We start from the raw sequence: 19,277 nt of genomic DNA, 5'->3' as shown, positions 1-19,277 counted from the left end.
CAAATATTTTATAATTTTTATTTTCATTATTTATGGAGAATTTCATGTGTGAATCCTGCATTTGGTCTCTCCCTCCTTCTCTTTTCTACTCTTCTGATGTCCATCCACACACTTCCAAATTGAGTTTCACATGTTTATTATTGTTTTTTACATACATACATATATATATAATACATACATACATAAATGTGTAAATACAACTTGTTGAATCCATTCAGTGTTGATCATTTATATGCATTTAAGGCTGACACCTTGAGGTTGGATAATCAATCAGGGAGAGAATCCTGATTCTTTCTCTTTCATATTGCTGTTAATTGCCTGTATCTCTTCGTCTAGGTTTAAAACCTTGTGAGACTCACCCATATTCTGACATATTTTCTAAGTCTGTGATGCCATTATAACAAAAGCTTCCAAAGACATAATAGTTAAACTTTTAACTTTATTCTCTAATATTCATTATAGTGAAAACATGACCGTAAATTAATCTTTATAAAAACTAAACTAAGTATCTTAAACTAATTTTTGAAAAAGAAACCTTGGTTCTACCAATGGTTGCACCAGTTGCTACCCTCAATAAAACAAGCTGACCACTAAAAAATTCATCTGAAGACCAGTGTTTAAGACAGAAATAAAGTCGACCTTGCCATCCTTACTAGGAAATAATGATGTTAAATAAGGTACTGTATGCATGTGATAAATGCCACAGTCACAAGGTATTATTTGAAAAGTTTACACTTATAAGAAGCTAATATTTGTCTCATATCTTGAGTTGAATGTTACACAGAAAAGAATTCAAATATAGTTGTTGGTATATCTAGTAAACATTCACAGGTATTAAAAGTAAAAATTTCGGCCGGGCGGTGGGTGGCGCACACCTTTAATCCCAGCACTCGGGAGGCAGAGGCAGGCGAATCTCTGTGAGTTTGAGGCCAGCCTGGTCTACAAGAACTAGTTCCAGGACAGGAACCAAAAAGCTACGGAGAAACCCTGTCTCGAAAATCCTAAAAAAAAAAAAAAAAAAAAGTAAAAATTTCACTAGGGAGTATTATTTTAAACAGTGTTGCATTTTTCTTCTGCTTTTGTTAAAATTCAAAGTGTGATTGACAAAATAAAATTAACCTGTACACAGGATTATGAGTCGCAAGTAACTGACAGAAAGCGGTAAGGAGAAACCATGTGGAGGATGGGTTTTTTAAGTAGGAGTGGAGAGAGGGACATGGGGGTTTTGTGAAGTTGCCAGCAAAGGGAGAAAGTTAGTTATTTGCTACTCAGCCTCTCTGAGTGAGAAGAATTCCACCTAAAACCTTGAATTGTGAGTTCTTTTGATTTAGATAACCTTTCTCTTGGTAGCTGTAACAAAGTCAGTGCCTAAGGGAACAGCTTTCCCTCAGGCTGTGACTCTTATAGCCAAAGTTTGTTCCAGACACTGTAAATAATAATAATAATAATAATAATAATAATAATAATAATAATAATAATAATAATAATAATCTTATAACCACAAATTTCCTTCATTATTTAGTTTGTTCCTATATACTGAGACCTTTCACAACATTTAGATTGGAAAGAAGAAACTGCAGTATTGTCAAGTCAAATTTCACAGACAACAGTCAAGAAATGACAACAAAGTTGATAGCTTGTTCATGTGAGGTCTGATAAAAGTGAAACCTTGAATTCGTGAATTTCTCTTAAAATCTGTAATCCCCATTCTGTGTGAGAAAGCCTCACACAGATCCTAACTCATGAGCATTGTGGAATTATTGGATACACAACGTGTAGGGACTTAAAATCTCTCCATAAACAAAACCATTTTGAAATTTGTAAAATAGGTGGCAACAGAAGTCTGAGATTTGTCTGATTGGAGTTGGAAATGTTGTATGTCAGATGTGATATAGCTTCACAGCACCCTTTATCCAGCAGACTGAACAACTGCTGCTTTTATAGAGGTGTGTTTGTGTGTGTGTGTGTGTGTGTGTGTGTGTTTTGCAGAAAAGCATGAGAGTCGGTATCATTAAATTTGGTTTAAATCACAACTTCACAACTTTTATGTGAATCTGAACTCCGTAAAGAAACTGAGAAAACTCATTGAAATAAATTTGAAGTAGTGACTGAACTATCAAGAAGCTGCAGGTCTGTATCCAAGTTCCTTCTTATGTGAAAAAAATGAGCAGGCAGGTAACATATAGACCCATCCTTCAGGTAGTAACAGCTCTCAGTTCTTCCAAATAATTTTTTCCTTCTGCATTTCTGAAATTACCCTAATGCAGGTCTTCTGAGAGAGCAGTCTGGTATTGTTGTTTAACCACCACCAGGAAAGGGGATCATCTCTCTTATTCTAGGTTGAAACATAAGTGCCCCATGCCAGTTACTTAGTGTAATAAGACATTTCACTTTAAACTATATGAAACATGATTGTAAACATGCATATGTAAGTTTAAAATACCCATATGCAATGAGTACACATGATGATCTGTATTTAAATGGGAAAAATGTATTGATTGAGAAGAACTTTTGTCTTTCTGTCTGACAAAAATTCAGGATTATAGTTGCTGCTGAATGTCTCAGTGGTTCTGGAATACCTTCAAGAACTTGTCTTGTATTTCATTGACCTGTGCTACACACACACACACACACACACACACACACACGCACACACGTATAAATAGAAACTGCTGAGTCCATTTTGTTGTTTGTGTGTATCTAGGATTTTAAGACTAATTCTCCTTTCCCCACCAACCAATAGTTCCTTTAATTCTTCATCTAGGATTGAGATCCCATTGAATTTTCCCATTCTACATTAACATGTCTGATTAAGTCTTATTTATGCAGCCATTTCTAGAAGAGGCTGTTTCACAGAAGACTTTCTGGTATTCTTGCTCCTATCATCTTTCTTTTCCCAATTCCAATTGTAATTCCCAATTACAATTATGTTTTGTAAGCCATAGATGCAGGAACTATGGGTTAGATGTATCCGTTGGGTTTAATTCATTGATCTTTGTGTTGTGTACAAATGTGCTTTAATTTATTGGTCTCCATTTGCTATAAAGAGATGATTCTTTGATGAGGAGTGTTAGTTACATCTGTGAGTATATAAAATGTATTGAGTAACTATGCTGATCTCGCAAAGTGGTAATAATAGGTTCTATCCTAAAATCTACAACCTTAATAGCCGCAGAATGGTGGGTTGGTTTCTAGTACCAGGCTTAATGGTCTTTTTGTTAAGATCACTGTGAGTCCAATTAGTATTTTGTTATAGACATGTAAGTACTCCTTTAATACCTTTATACAAGTCTTGTCTTACTGGTCATTATTATGGTTCATAGGTGTTGCAGCTGGGTAGGCCTGTTTAATTGCTTCCATCCCTTGGCAGCTAGCATAATATTTTCTGGAATGATAAAAGTTATATCATAGGAATGAAGTTTTCATGTTGGACTTCTCTTTTTCTGTCTAAATGAAAAGAAAGGTATTAATTTTAATATAGTAAAATTACATATAACAAAACAGGTATGAAACAAGAATTACAGTTACAATATTTATATCTAATTTATCTTTTATCATAACTAAGTAGAACTATCTATTCTTCAACTCCATCAAAGACTCCAGAAGGATATATTACCTACGTAAACAGAAAGTACATTGTAAGTAACTTCCAAAACTCTAGAATTGACAGAGACATCTTGCTACCTGGACAGTCACCCAAAGTTCTTCTATATCATTGGAGCATCCAATCTTCAGCCTACAGGCCCATAGTATCTAGCAGACTTTTCCACAAAGCAGGAAATTTCAAAGACATTTCTCCCTACATTGGCAGTTTGTGAGTCACATTTCTGTGTACTGAAGAATGACTAGCAAACTCTTTCATGAAACAGGAACGCCTAAGGACTGTCTCACATATAGATAAGTTCAGCAGCCATTTCTCTGTGGGTCCTGCTTGTCCAGTTCATACAGCATAGCATCAAACAGTCCAGGCAAGAGCAGTTTCTTGCCCAATTGGCTAGCAAACTACCTAAGGAACTCTTCGATGCCCATCTTCCTCTTGAAGTAGACTGGTGCTGCCAGGAGCAGATGTGTCTCATTGTCATGACTAAATACTCCTTGTAGATCAGGTCCATCTTTCTACTGAAAGGCCATTCAGTTCCATGCATTGATCTCACTTCTGTACGAAGTTTCAGAATTCAATGATGAGTGAATTAGAATACATTCAACATTTTCTTTCTGTGTGCATCGATTCCTTTAGCTGTGGTTCGCTGCACTTTCACTATGGAAAACTGGGACAACTAGAAGAATTCGGGGAAGAGGAAAGTTAGAGAAGCAGTCACTAGCCATACACAGAGGAAGCAAAATGAGAATGCTTTACTTATAAAAGGTACCAAGCCATGTGGCTAAACACAGACAAGAATTATGGGTTAATTTAAGTTGTAAGAGCCAGTTAATAACATACCTAAGATAATAGGCCAAACAGTTTATAATTAATATAAGCCTCTGTGTGATTTTGGGGACCAAACAGCTGTAGAACTGGGCAGGAAAGAAATTTCTGTCTAAAGTATGGTTACACTTAGCTCTGTGGATTAATAGCTTTATCTATTTGGTAAGTCATCAGTAGCATCCTGCCTTCCCATTAGTTCTCATTTTCTTGCACGAACTTAATTAGTTATATGTATTCTAAAAAAATTGCTAGCTTTGGTGTTTGTTTATATTTAATTTTTGAATTCATTTTGATCTGATGTTTGCATATAAAAGGGATGACCCAAATTCATTCACCAGTTTTTGATATGCACAAATGAACTCAGCAATTTCCTGAAGACAGTTGCTTCATGGTTTTCAGAGAATGTGCTAGACTATCTTCCATCCACCCTAACGTTCAGTAGTGGGTTCATATCCAGTGGTTTTGATCATCTTTGTAGCAAATTTAAAGTCATTGTCTGAGATTCTTCTGGAAAGGTAAAATGAAGATCAATTTCACTTATAATATCATCAATAATTAGAGGATAGCTTATCAAAAATAAAAAAATAAAATTTAAACTGTCAAACATCACTGAAATAACATAAAGAAGATATAAATAAAATAAAATTAAAATTATTTGTGTGATTGTGACCATTTAAGTTTCCCTGTGAATTCAAGGACATTTTTATTTTGTGTTATTTCCCAAGGCAGAGGATAATGGTCAGGCTTTACTCTACGACTTGTTATACCTCTGAGCTGAATTGAACCTGAAAAAGATTCTCTATTTGTTCCTAAAGAAAAGAAGTATATAATAGAATTTCATTGAATCTATATAATTATGTTAAGATACTGATCCTGAAATAGGACATCCTAAAAGACATCCTACCAAGTAATGGTGTCACATTTCTTTACATTTTCATCAATTTCTTTTGATGATATTTAGTAGTTGTGTTTTATGATTCCTTTCTTTTTGATGATACTCTCTAAGTACTTTAATTGCCTTTTATGATATTATAGTAGAATCAATTTTAACTAACCTTTCCAGATTGTTCCAGACCCTATTATAGTGGAAAATTTCAGTCTTTCACTATTAAGTATGATGTTTGTTCTGAGTTTATCATCTATCACTTTAATGGTTATAACGATTCTTTTCTCACTACTCTTATGCATGTGTTTTAACATAAATAGGTGTTAAATCTGATCAAGTGCATTTTCATTTTTCAAGTGAATTAATAATACATAATGTTGTGGGAATTTTATCCCTTTTAGTTAGTGACATTTGGGATGACTAGGCACATGAGCATGGTTTACTCTGATACATGACTGGATAAGAACTGAGATCTAGGGATAATGTTTTCTCTCTCACTTGGATGTGGAAGGCTTCCTGATACACAGTTCAGTGACCTGATTATGACTTTTCCCATTCTTCCCCAGATGAAGAGGCAACAGGGTCATTTCCCCCTGTATTCTTGTGTGTGATCCTCATTTTATCCCTTAATACATAAGTCTTCTGCCCAGATATCCATGGGTTTCTCACTTTATCTGGCACCCAATGTGGGAATGACTCCAAACGGTCCTGCTGGGGTCCACTGCCCTGCATGGCCAGACAGCTGTCTCCCATTCTCCACTGCCACCTTGCCTCTACATTCAATCATGTGGCTAAAAGAAAAATTCAGAGTCAGGTAGTGGTTGCACCAGCCTTTAATCCCAGCACTGGGGAGGCAGAATCAGGTGAGTCTCTATGAGTTCCAGGCCAGTCTGGTCTACAAGAGCTAGTTCTAGGATAGGTTCAAAGATACAGAGGAACTTTGTCTTTAAAAACAAGAAGAAAACAAAAACAAACAAATAAAAGCAAAGAAAAAGAAAAATTCAGAGTCTCTATCTCATATCAAAAAGCCACCTAAGTTGGAACAGAAGAAAACCAAAATCTAGGGACTACTCTTGTCACAAATCTCTTTCATCTCATTCTTTACTCTTTAGAAAGTTTCTTTACATATATCACTATCTTAAAATTTGTTTTCAGATTAATGTTTAAGATTTCCACTGTACCATAAATTTTCCCAACAGTAACCTCTGAAGTCTCCAGAAAGATGATGGGGTCCCACGACAATGACACTATCTGATCCATATCATGCCTTTGAGTCAATAAACACCACACAAAGATTGACTTTGGACTACAGACTGCTCAGGACAATTCTAAGTTGGCTATCTTAGATGGTCCACCTTCCTATACCACTCTAGTCAGAACTTCTTCTAAGAAGCAATACCCATTACTCAGAGATTGGCTACAAGTGTTACAGCTTGTCCTCATGAGACTTAACCATTGTTTTGGTATTTTACTGCGTCCAGTAGAGATACCCTCATCCATCCCAGTCAGCTAGAAGTAATTCTAAGAACACAACACACTCTCTCCCAACATGTGGGATGGATGGTTTTTTTTTTTTCAGGGTTATGAATAAATCTCATCTGTTACGGGTTCGTTATAAGTTGTTATAGTGTTGGGGGATAAAAAGTAAAGGCTAGACTCAGGAATATCATTTGGAATAAAAAAAGGGAGATAGGATAGAATAACAAAGTAGATAACTTTATCTACTTGTAAACTAAAATACCAACTAACAGTTTTAGATAATTTGCATTGGTATGGGTTCTTGTATATTGATACAAACGTAAAATTTTTCTTCAATTCCTACTTAAGATAATTTGTAAAATGACACAAATTCAAACTTATATTTGTTATACTTTATATATCTTCCTACATCTTTTCAAAATGTTTTTGTATATTGACACAAATGTAAAATTATTTCTGTTACACTGTTTGTGTGTTTCGACTTATGTTTAGTATATTTTGTAAATTGATACAAATTGAAACTGTTTTTGCATGTTGCACTATGCAATTCTACCTCTAATAAGATGTTTTGTAGATGTAACAATTTCAAGGCCATTGTCTTTATACTGTACTTCTGTTTAGAGATTGTTTATTTTTATAATGTGAAACTTCAGTCTTTAAATTCTATAGGTTGTTAAGAACTACAGATTAATAGTCACCTATATTTCTCATACTTATATTAGTTCCACAAAGATGTATTCTATATAAATATGCAATCACTTAAATGTTTTGACAGCTTATGATTCTACTGATGTGAGACATGACTGCTCTGGCAGCACCTATCTATTCCAGAGAGAATGATGGGCACTGAAGATAGTTCATAAGGAGCTTGTGTTCTTCTTGGAAAAACTGGCATATAGCCAAAGTTGGTTGCCACAAATTAAAGAGAGACTTTGTGTGACTGTCTAGGCAGCCAGCTGTTTCTGTCATTTCTTGCATTATTGGGAAGCCGTTTGCTTGTACTTCCTCCTTACTCAAACAATATTATCTTCCTTCTCAGGTCTTTGATGGGGTTGAAGACTATATAGATACAGTCACAACTCTCTCATGTCTTAGCTAAGGGTTTATTGCACACAGGACAGACTCTTTAGGATAGGACAGCTACGGAGTTGTCTGTGTAATTTGGCAATTACCTATGGCCTGGACATTTAGAGAGTGTTTCTTGCCTGATTTTGCTCTTGTTGATTGTAGTTTTATTTTTGTTTATGCTATTACCTTTTCTTTTCTTGCACAATACTTTATAGTTGTTCTTATTGTATATAGTTTTATGTTAAGATTAGAACCTTCTTAGAAAAGGAGGGAAGTGTAGTGGGAATTCGATTTGTTTTGGCCAATGACATTTGGGGTGACTAGAACTCTGGGCACAGTTTTCTCATGACTGAGGTCAGGAGTCCTTCTCTCTCTCTCTCTCTCTCTCTCTCTCTCTCTCTCTCTCTCTCTCTCTCTCTCTCTCTCTCATTTGGATGTGGAAGGCTTCCTGATGCATGATTCAGTGACATGGTCCAAAGCTTTACCCATCCTTCCTTGTTGAAAGAAGAGGCACTGGTATTGCTTTCTCCTGTATTCGTGAGTGTATGATCCCCATCTAACCTGTAATAAGTTTTCTTCCCAGACATCTGTGGGTTGTTCACTTTAATATAATGTTCTCAGTGTGTGTTCATATGTGTATGTGTAAATGTGTGCATTTATGCGTGCGTGCATGTGTATATGTGTGTATGTGCATGTGTGTGTGTGTGTTTGGAGCTAGGTTTATTGGAATAATGTATCCAAGTCGTGTGTGCATGTGTGTATTTGTGTGTGTGTGTGTGCATGTGTGTATTTGTGTGTGTGTGTGTGTTTGGGACTAGGTTTATGTGAGTAAGGTTCCAAGTCTTGGGATACAGCAAACTGCCTGTCCTCAGCATATACTACACAATCATTGCTTCCTGTATTGTAGTACCTGTATACACGGCCAACACTCTTTTCCAGATAAGATTTCTCGGAGTATTTTTCAGACTTAGTCAAGTTATGAATCTTTATAGTGCACTATTAAGGATAAAAAGCTTCAAATGAACTATTAGCCAAAAACCCAGGTGGTGGTGGCACATGCTTTTAATCCCAGCACTCGGAAGGCAGAGGCAGGTGAATCTCCATGAGTTTGAAGCCAGCTTGGCCTGCAAGAGCTTGTTCCAGGACAGGTTCCAAAGCTATAGAGAAACCCTATCTTGAAAAACCAAATAAATATATTAGTCCATTTCTATAATTGTTTCAAAAATGAAATAATTCAAGGAATTGTTTTACTGATGTTCAAAGAGATTTCTGGTGGATTAGTATGTGATGTTTAGCAGTCAAATCTGTTTGTTTTTTCAACTTGTAATTATTGTGGGGAAAGAAATAGAAAGTTGGGAATGTGTGACAGATACCGTAGTGTGTGAGGTGAGGATACTGGAAGTAGGCTAACATTGTTGTAATCATGAAAGAAGGACAAGGTTTCTTTATAAACTGCAAAACTTGCTCAAAATATATTTATTTTTAAATCTTCTTTTAGTTTTACATTTTAAAGAATTAATACCTAGAAAGTCAATTTGTACTATTAGAAGAGATTTTGATAACTTTTATAACTTTGTGCTTACAGGTATCTAACTGCATATTTCATGCTTACTAGATAATTAAAGGTAGTTTAAAAAGAAAAGAAAACAGATCAATTGCATAAGTTATCATATAAATAATCTACATTTAAATTTGGTCTAAATTCATGCCCTATAAACCTGGTATTGAAATTTCTCCATAAATATGATGTGGAATAATGGATTTAATTAGTCACTATTGTTTCATAAATTTGTCATCTAGGATCATGTATTTTAATTTGCTTTTTCAAGTTTGTTTCCATGAATTTCTTTAGAGGAAATGTTTCTGGATATTTTACATTCTTACACAATAAAATTCATTAAATTTTTGAAAATGAAAATTACTCTTTATTTAGATGCTGACTGAAAATACATATATTAAACTATATCTGCTATGTTCTCAATATTAAACTTAATTTGTTGTTCTGTGATTTCATAGTATGATGTTAAATAGTAAGTCTACTTTCTTTAGATTCATGGCAGATGCTCTTTTATATCACATGGAAGTAAGATTCATTACTCACAAGTGAACAATTACTACTCGCTTTTCACAATCTTTATATATGAAATTGTACATGACCTCCCACTAAAATAGGTTTATGTGTAACAATTTTAGTATGCTGAGGTTTCTTTTTAGTATAGGATAACCCACTCTCAGACATGTTTTGAGACAAGTTCTAGCTATGTATCCTTGACTGCACTGGAACTCACTGTGCAAAGTAGAATAGCCTTTGCTTCCCAGAGATCAGCCTGCCTCTGCCTGACAAATGCTGGTTTTGAAGGTGTGTACCACCATGCCTGGATCATATAAAATAACTCCTAAAATTAGATAATCAGATATATTTAGGGACTACTTTTTATACTTTTGTTGTCACTGATTTATTGATTAATTTATCATTGCAGATAAAAAAAATCAACAGAAATTTCCCTGTAAACCAGCAGGTAAGATCAAGCAATACTTGAAACACTGAATCATACTTCTCTTTAAAATGTCTATTATAGAAGGTAATCTTGGTGCCATCTGATTCTTATATAAAAATAATTAGTACTATAAGCTATCTTTACAGAAAATTCATGTTGGATTAATTTATGATTTTAATATATTTTCTTCACTGATTTATGCAAAGTAGGTTTTAAAGATATGCAGTTTAAGATAAAAACCACCATTACCCAACTAATTATACTGATTTGTGTAAAAGTCTGAGGATCTAGTCATAGTATTTCTATAAGGTAGTTTTAGTATATCTTAAGTTAAAAATTGTTTTATGTGTTTTGCCTATATATACGGTTGTTCATGGAGTACCTTCAGAGACCAGAAGTGGGTGTCAAGGTCTTAGAACTGGATTTTCAGATGGGTATGACTACCACATGGATGTTGGGAACTAAACCCTGGTCTTCTTGAAGAGCAACAGCTCTTTACTTCTGAACTTTCTCTCTAGTGTCTAGTATATCTTAATTTTTAAAGACATCCTTAAAATTGGTCTCAGTATATAATATGCTGACATACTTCCAGATGAGTATAACTTAATGTGTAGAATGAAAATAATATATGATTAATGCAAAAGGTTAATAAGCTCATTGCTCTTAATATCACCATTCATACTCTAAGCATGCATCACTCTCAATATGTTAAAAGTTTTGACAATATTTTACTTGCAAAACTTGTAGAAAATCACTTTTCTGATATGCAACATTTATATAAAAAGAATTTTTTCTAAGTTTATTTTGAATATTAAATATTATATTTACTTAAATAAATACCCTTATTATCATTAGAATTGCTGCATCTTAAACATGATTTGTTATATGGACAGCAGCATTTTTTTTAGTGTAGACTATGCCATTATTTTGGACAAGACTAGCCTATAAAGCTGCTCATGAAGGAAATAGCATGAAATAGCTCATCTAGAACATTCTGTGTTTCCACAAAGTTCTGACATACATCTGTCACTTGTGCTTACCTACACAGATGGCCATCTATGAGCATATTTAATAATGAACACATTCAAAAGGTGAAACAATGCTAAGTTTAGTAATTCTCGAATGCATATTTGAGATACTTGATATCATTGAAGATACAAGAGTGTGGAGTCTCAGGTCACTAACTGCAATGATACTGAGTTTAGTCCCTGTGTGGTGCTGTCTTCTTGAGAAATTCATTCTGGAAGGCACAAGAGCCAACTTCAGAAGAAATATTAGTAATTCTGTAGGACTTTGTTAGGGGTAGGGACATAAATAAGAATGTGTTTGAATATAAAGAAGCAGGCAATATTAGGTAGATCTTTGTTGCTTTAACTCAGATAAATATGGAAATTTGTAAGTTTTGCATATCTTGAAAAAATAAAAATGATAAGTATTTCTTTGATCTGTTAATGGCTTTAAGACATCCCCAACCTTCCTCTTTCTAGCTTCAGCATGTGAGTCTGAGTTTAGAAGGTTAATTTACTGTATTTCATAACCTAAACAATCCTACACCATGTTTTTACTTATGATGATACCTACATTTTTAAACATGATTTCTAACTGTAAAAATAAGACAAAAAGATTTTTAATAACTTATTTGTGAGACACTTTGTAAGCAGTGAATGCTAAAACACAGAATGGAGAGAAACACTCCATGTAGTAATGAAGTAGGTTTATTTGGTCTATCCCAGTGGGAAGACCTGAGTTACATAACAATATTCTCAGTCAATTATGACTGACTGAACCTAAGTTTTGTTTTTCTTTAACATAAACTTTTATAGGGACTAGATTAAATTGGCTCATGCACATTGATACCAATCATGAAAGGTTTTGGTCACTTGTAAGACCAAAATTTAACACACTGTACTTACTTTGTCTAGTAGCAGGTCTTTTCACCATCTTTGTGTCTATCCAGGCTAGAGGAATATTGAATGAATTAAATAGGAATCACATCTAGCAAACTTGAAAGACAAATCAGACTCTAAAGTAGTCACCACAGATAGGAAGGCCTGAGTTCACTCCCCAGCACCCACATTAAAAAACAAATGCAAATCCACTTTTGCGGGTCCTTTAGTATGATTGTCCTGGTCTTGTTTTATCTGCTGCATTGGTGAGGCTTCATGGGAATAAATTCTCTGATATTCCTAGGAGATACAGTTTCAGAACAAACCATCCATTCCTCTGGCTATTACAGATTTTCTGACCAATCCTTCTTCAATGATCTCTAAATCTTACATGCCGAAAGTGTGTTGTAGATGTCTTGATTGTGACTGAGTACAACGGTATCTCTACTCTCTACATTTTGATAGGCTGTTCTTCTGTAATGACCTCTGCATATTTCAAAGAAATAGCTCCTTGATTGGTAAAAACTGTGGGCATAAAGATAAATATTTAGAATGTGGTTTGAAATTATTCCGGCTTAGTAAAGTGACAGTTGTGGATTTCCCTATGAGATCTATGATTTTACTAGCCAGGACAACACCATGGTCATGCTAATACTCGAAGGACAAAGAACGAAGGGAAACTGGGAATCATGAGAAAGAGAGAATTGTTCTTCCCTAGTAAGAGACCTCTAGTTGAGCAATGGTAGTGCACCCCTTTAATCCCAGCACTTGGGAGGCAGAGGTCAGTGGATCTCTGTGAGTTGGAGGCCAGCTTGGTCTACAAGAGCTAGTTCCAGGATAGGCCCCAAAGCTACAGAGAAACACTGTCTTGAAACACACACACAAAAAAAAAAAATTAAAAAAAGAAGAAAAAAATGAAAGAAACCTATAGGTAACATTATAGAGACTGAGAAGACATTATATCTGCATTTAGAAATGTATATATATATATTTATATACATATATGTATATATGCATATGTGTGTATTTATATATGTCTATGCATATATATTCACATGTGTATGCATGTATATATGAATATATGTGACAATACTAAAGAAGACATGAATTTGAGTGTATTCATTGAAAGTTGGATAAAGAAAAGGGAAGGTAGGAAAAATAATTATAATTTCAAAAATTGAAAAAAGATATAAAATAAACAAAATACCTGAGCATCATGGCCCAGGCCTTTAATCCCAACATTGAGGAGATGTATGATGGTAGTTCTCTGAGACTCACTTTCCTGTAAGCTTGTTTTATGATATGAGTCTCTAATCAATGAATACCTTGTCTCAAAAATTGAGACAATTGGCTTCACTGAAACAACACCTAAGGTTGAATGATCCCATTTACATGCAGGTACAACATGTTTGGGATAAGCATCAAAACTGCTTGATATCATATAATACTGTTCTAACATGCATTCATCAATTGTAATCATATATATGACTTAGTGTGTGTATTGATTCATTTTCCAGTAGAATGTCATGTGTCTGTGTAAGGTATGGAAAGAGATTTACTTAGTTCATAGTTTTAAGCATCCCATTGATATAGCCTCTTTAGAGAGTATCCTTGTTTACATGATACGGTAATAGATGATGTCATGTCAGCCACAGGTTTACAAATGAGAACTAGATTAGCCTTGCTTTTCTTTTAACAACTCTAGAAGAACTAATTAGTACCTAGGGAGGACTACATCAATTACTCTTGAGGACATAGTTTCCAATGACTTAATTACTTCCCTTAGATTCCATTCCTAAAAGAATCCTCTCTGAACTCTAAAAAAGCTCTTTTGCATAATGCCTAGGGAATATAAATATGCCAATTTACTTCAAGGTAGAATTCACATTTTTTTTTATTTTTTCCATTAAAAAATTTACCCTCCCCCTCCTCCCATTTCCTCCTGATTCTCCCACTCTCCCTCCTCCCTCCCCCTCCCTCCTTAAGAGACGGCAGGGAATCCTGCCCTGTGGGAAGTCCAAGGGCCTCCTTCATCCAGGCCTAGGAAGCTTTGCACCCAAATAGACTAGGATCCCAAAAACCCAGTGCTTGCAGTAGAAACAAGTCCCAGTGCCTTTATCAATGGCTTCTCAGTCAGCCCCCATTCTCAGGCACATTCAGAGAGTTTAGTTTGCTCGTGTGCTCATTCAGTCCAGGTCCAGCTGGATTTGGTGAGCTCCCATTAGAACAAACACACTGTCTCAGTGGGTGGACCAACCCCTCGCAGTCCTGACTTCCTTGCTCATCTTCTCCCTCTTTCTGCTCTTCAACTGGGCCTTTTTTTAAAAAAAATATTACTAATTTTGGGGTCCAAGAGTGAGAAACAATCGAGACAGATAACCATAATTTATGAATCCATACACAAACTTTATTTAGGAAAAGAGAAAATAAAAATCACCATGAGACACAAAGGCTTACCAGGCCCTGGGACCATAGCCAGAGGTCGGACTTTTGAAAGTGTGGTGACCTGGGCAGGTTTTGAGTTCCCCTTTTATAATAAGAAGAAAGCATTAGGCATGGATAAAAGAATTTTTATAATCTTGGGGTAAAACTTGGATGCAAATTTCTCTTACAATTTTCATCACCAAGATGTCCAGCTAAACTTGTGTTCGCATTTGTCTGTTGTTCCTTTCTTGCCCCTCTAATGGTGTTAACAGAAGTTTTGCACTTCCCTGGCATTTCACAGCAGGGAAGAATATGGAGCCATGCAAACCAAGAGTTGTAGTTTATGCTGGCTTGTTGTTGCTGCCTGTGTGCAGTCTGCATTTCCCAGGGAGGGAGCAGGGGGCGAAAAGAAGCTAAGTCAACAGCACAGACTCAGGGAGGTTCCAATACTGAAGCTCTTTATTGAAAACAGGTTGGGGATTTTTATAGGATTAGGGAAAGCTAGCTGCTGCAGGAACATTTCTGGTTGGTCTTTTGGAAACTGGTGGTCGCTGCTGGTGTGCTGTGGTTGGCTAGGAGTGCGCGTTTATTAATTACCTAGTTTTGGTTCCCTAATAGGTTATCTTGGCCAATATTTGCTTACTCATTGTGAGTTTGCATGTGCTTGCTTGTGCTTACACTATTGCCCTACCTCAAAAAATCTCATACAAAGTGGCAGGGGGGGTCATCTAAAAGTTTTCCAGAGAGCCATTGTAAAATGCTAACCGTTGGTCTCCAACAGAGCCTCAGCTTTTAAATCAAGGGAACCCACTGTTAAAGTTAATTCCAAGTTGCTGCCCAGGGCAGGTGACTGTCACCTCATATTTCTTTTAAGCTACAAATTTATATTTCTGGATCTCTACATTTCTATCTCTGCATCCTTAGTTTCAAATTTTTATTTCTGGATCCTTCATTAATAATACTGATCTTTTATTTCAGACTTCAGCATCTAAAATCTTTAAAATATCACAAAGAATTTCCCAAGATTGTGTAATTTCACAGATTTAACCTGGTAGTCATAAGCTTTGTTAGACATAGATGAGTTATAAAAATAGAAAAAAAAAGAGGATCAGGAGAGAAAAAGGAAGAATAGGAGGCTTATGGAAATAGAAAGAATGGAGAAAAGAATAAATGAAAAAAGAAAATCTGTATATATTGCACATCTGGATTGAACATCTGGATTGAACATCTGGATTGCACATCTGGATCGAACATCTGGAACGCACATCTGGAACGAACATCTGGAATGAACATCTGGATCGAACATCTGGATCGCACATCTGGAATGAACATCTGGATCGCACATCTGGAATGAACATCTGGATCGCACATCTGGAACGAACATCTGGATCACACATCTGGATCGCATTTTTTTTTTTTTTTTTTTGGTTTTTCGATACAGGGTTTCTCTGTAGCTTTCGGTTCCTGTCCTGGAACTAGCTCTTGTAGACCAGGCTGGACTCGAACTCACAGAGATCTGCGTGCCTCTCTTTCCCGAGTGATGGGATTAAAGGCGTGAGCCACCACCGCCCGGCTGGATCGCACATCTGGATTGCACATTTAAATCGCATATCTGGATCGCACATCTGGGAACCCATTGTGAAAGGTAATTCCGAGTCGCTGCTAAGGGCTGGTGACTGTCACCTCATATTTCTTTTAAGCTACAAATTTATATTTCTGGATTTCTGCATTTCTATCACTGCATCCTTAGTCTCAATATTTTTATTTCTGGATCCTTCATTAATAATACTGTTCTTTTATTTCAGACTGCAGCATCTAAAATCTTTAAAATATCACAAAGAATTTCCCAAGATTGTGTAAAAAAATGAGAGATAATGGTTTTCTCCTTATTACACTTCATCATATGAAGGAACAGTTTCAGAAAAAGGACCGGTGTGTTCTTCTACCATTATGTTTATGCAGTTAGGGATACGGCTTGTATATGGTGACAGTGGGGAGGTTAAACTTTATACTCACTCAAAAGAAAATATAAGGTTTTTTTTTTCCCTCAGGCAAATGTGAGTAGCCATGACAGAAACAAGGATTGAGAGTACTTGAGTGCTTTATAAAGTCATAAATCAGTTTGCTTGCCAAATGTATTGATGGGTGAAAAGTTTCTGCACCCCGAAATGTTTCACTGCTGATGCAATAATCTGAATCAGATCAAATCAAACTGAGTTAGAAAAAGCCTAGTTTTAATGTATACCAACACTCCCAGATGGCCTCCCAGAGAGGAGGCAGGTAAGGAAGTCTGGAAAATCATGTGTTTGTTCTCTGGGGTACAGTTTAAATACCCTATGGGAGTGGTCTTGAGCATATCCTGGGAGGGGTCATTATTTGGAGGGCTTACTCAGGGGTGGAGTCTGGACTGCCACAACTCCCAGGGGAGGGAACTTGGGATGGAACTTCCAGCCAAACATTTCATACTCTTTGAATATATGGATGTCAGGGGCTGGGATGAAGCATGAACCCAAATATTCCAAACTCTTTTTGTATATGGATGCCAGGGTCTGGGGTGATGCTTACACCCAAACATCCCAGACTCTTTGGCTATAGAGTCACAGGTTCAAGTCTGGTTATGACATGCGGTCATGGGGCAACATGGGGGAGAGGAAAGTTGGGAGTTGGTGGGGTCATACTCAGCAGGAGGTATGGCTGGAGAGGCATCTGGTTAACTGCCATCTTGGAGACCTCAGGCATCTGTTCCTTGAGGGAGATGAGAAGGCAGGTTGCTAGGAGAAGTAATGGATTGTTATTATCAGCCCTATGAATGGGGCTAGCCTTTGAAAGTCTGATTAACTGCCAGAGGAGAGGCAAGGGTGAGTGAATGAAATGAAAGCAGATATGACCTTCAAAACCAGGTTTTAGATATATACTTCCCTGCTCCATATCCACCCTTCCTTTATCCCAACCATCCCATTCCCCCAAGCTTTCCCCATCCTTCCCTTCTCACTCTTCTATCCCCATCTCCCCTATCTCCCATCCCGGCACACCCCCCAGTTCCGTATTTTTGCCCAGCAATCTTGTCTACTTCCAATAGTAGTATTCCAGGAGGATAACTATATGTTTTCCTTTGGGTTCACCTTCTTATTTAGCTTCTCTAGGATTGCGAATTATAGGCTCAACTGGCTTTGTGGGAGCCTAGCCTGTTTGGATGCTCACCTTCCTAGACCTGGATGGAGAGGGGATATCCTTGGACTTCCCACAGGGCATGGAACCCTGACTGCTCTTTGGACTGGAGAGGGAGGGGGAGGGGATTAGGGGATGCAGAGTGGGGGAAGGGGGAGTGAAAAGCGAGGTGGGGAGGAGGCGGGAATTTTTAGTAAAAATTAATTTAAAAAATAAAAATCTAAAATAAAACAAAACAAAACAAAAACAAGAAAACACTTTCAACCAAAAAAAAAAAAAGAAAAACCAAAAAACCAACAACCAGATTTTAGTTGTTGGGTAGGTACCCATTTGAGCCTGGAGAGGTGGTACCAATAGTGAAATCCCAGAAACTGGTGCAGGTGCTGGCATTATCTGGAGGGTCCTCTGTAAGTTTGTCTTCACGCAGACAGGGGTGACCTGTAAAATATGCTTGAAAATGAGTGGAGTCAAAATAGGCTCTGGAGACTGTCAGTTTTCACCGGACTATAATTTTTGCTATAGCAGCAGAACTTTCCCCAGGAATTTGCAGGTATCTGTAAGGCAGCTGGAACAGATTTACATCTCGATGTCATAGCAAAAGGCTTTAGGGTAAAGGGCATGAACATTTTAGAAGACAATGAAAAAAAATTAGAAGCTCTGAACCTCTGAAGATGTTTCTGAAACCTGTTAATTCTGGACTATGAAGCCTGGGAAAGAGGCACACCTGTCTGTAATTTTAGCAGGAAACTTATCAAATGAAGTAATGAGCTACCAGTACCTTAAGTCATCAAATGTTATCAGACAGATCTGAGAGGGAGAAGTAAAAGAGCAGAAGTGAGACAACTGTTTTTAGCTACGCAGGAAATCCCACGTCTCTTCCTAGTCTTTGGTGAATACCAGTCTTAGAAATAGTACTTGCCTTTAGCTGCTAAGCCCATGAGGCCTGACAGATTTTTCTGTGTAGGTAGGTTTAGTCTACCTGTCTTGGCAGAATGAGACAATCGATCCTCCAGTGTTGTGTCCAGGAAGCTGATGAGGTCGAAGGCAGTTTTTTTATGTGTGTGTGGGGTCGGGGGTAGCTTTGCCATATCTAAAAGCAAACCTCCAGGTGGAAGGTCTTCTGCTATCTTGCATCTTCTTGGAGGAGCTATAGGATGTTGCAGGAGCTAGCATGTCTCTGTCATAAGAAGCTCTTTTGTTAATTGCCATAGTGTCATATCTGTAAAGGCACTTGACTATAATGTTAGGTATATCTAAATTAGACATATAAGTTATATTTAGACATATAGTTTACCCAATCAGTTACAGCTTACCAATGTCAGTAGAGGCAAGAAGATTGGAAGGAATATTTTTGTAAGCCAAAATCCATTGGAGGTGGAATGTCTCCTTGGTAGGTCCAGTGTACATGGGTATGCTTATCAAAGATAGTGCTGAGGTTTCTA

At 36.6% G+C, this 19,277-nt stretch overlaps 1 protein-coding gene across 4 annotated transcripts in view; it reads left to right on the top strand.

Annotated features, from left to right (window-relative positions):
• Positions 1–19,277, top strand: part of Sntg1 (syntrophin gamma 1) — a 357,578-nt gene that overhangs the window by 263,962 nt on the left and 74,339 nt on the right. For 3 of the 4 annotated variants that reach the window (XM_057790678.1, XM_057790677.1, XM_057790674.1), the window contains one exon: positions 10,340–10,378. The exons of the other annotated variant lie outside the window; for it this stretch is intronic. In XM_057790678.1, coding sequence (XP_057646661.1) covers positions 10,340–10,378 — 39 coding nt within the window. The remainder of the gene's footprint in view (positions 1–10,339; positions 10,379–19,277) is intronic. 4 annotated transcript variants of the gene reach the window in all.

This window comes from Chionomys nivalis, chromosome 16 (assembly GCF_950005125.1).
Source record: "Chionomys nivalis chromosome 16, mChiNiv1.1, whole genome shotgun sequence".
Taxonomy (NCBI): domain Eukaryota; kingdom Metazoa; phylum Chordata; class Mammalia; order Rodentia; family Cricetidae; genus Chionomys; species Chionomys nivalis.
Note: the sequence above shows the minus strand (reverse complement) of the source record. Positions and strands in the feature narration are given on the sequence as shown.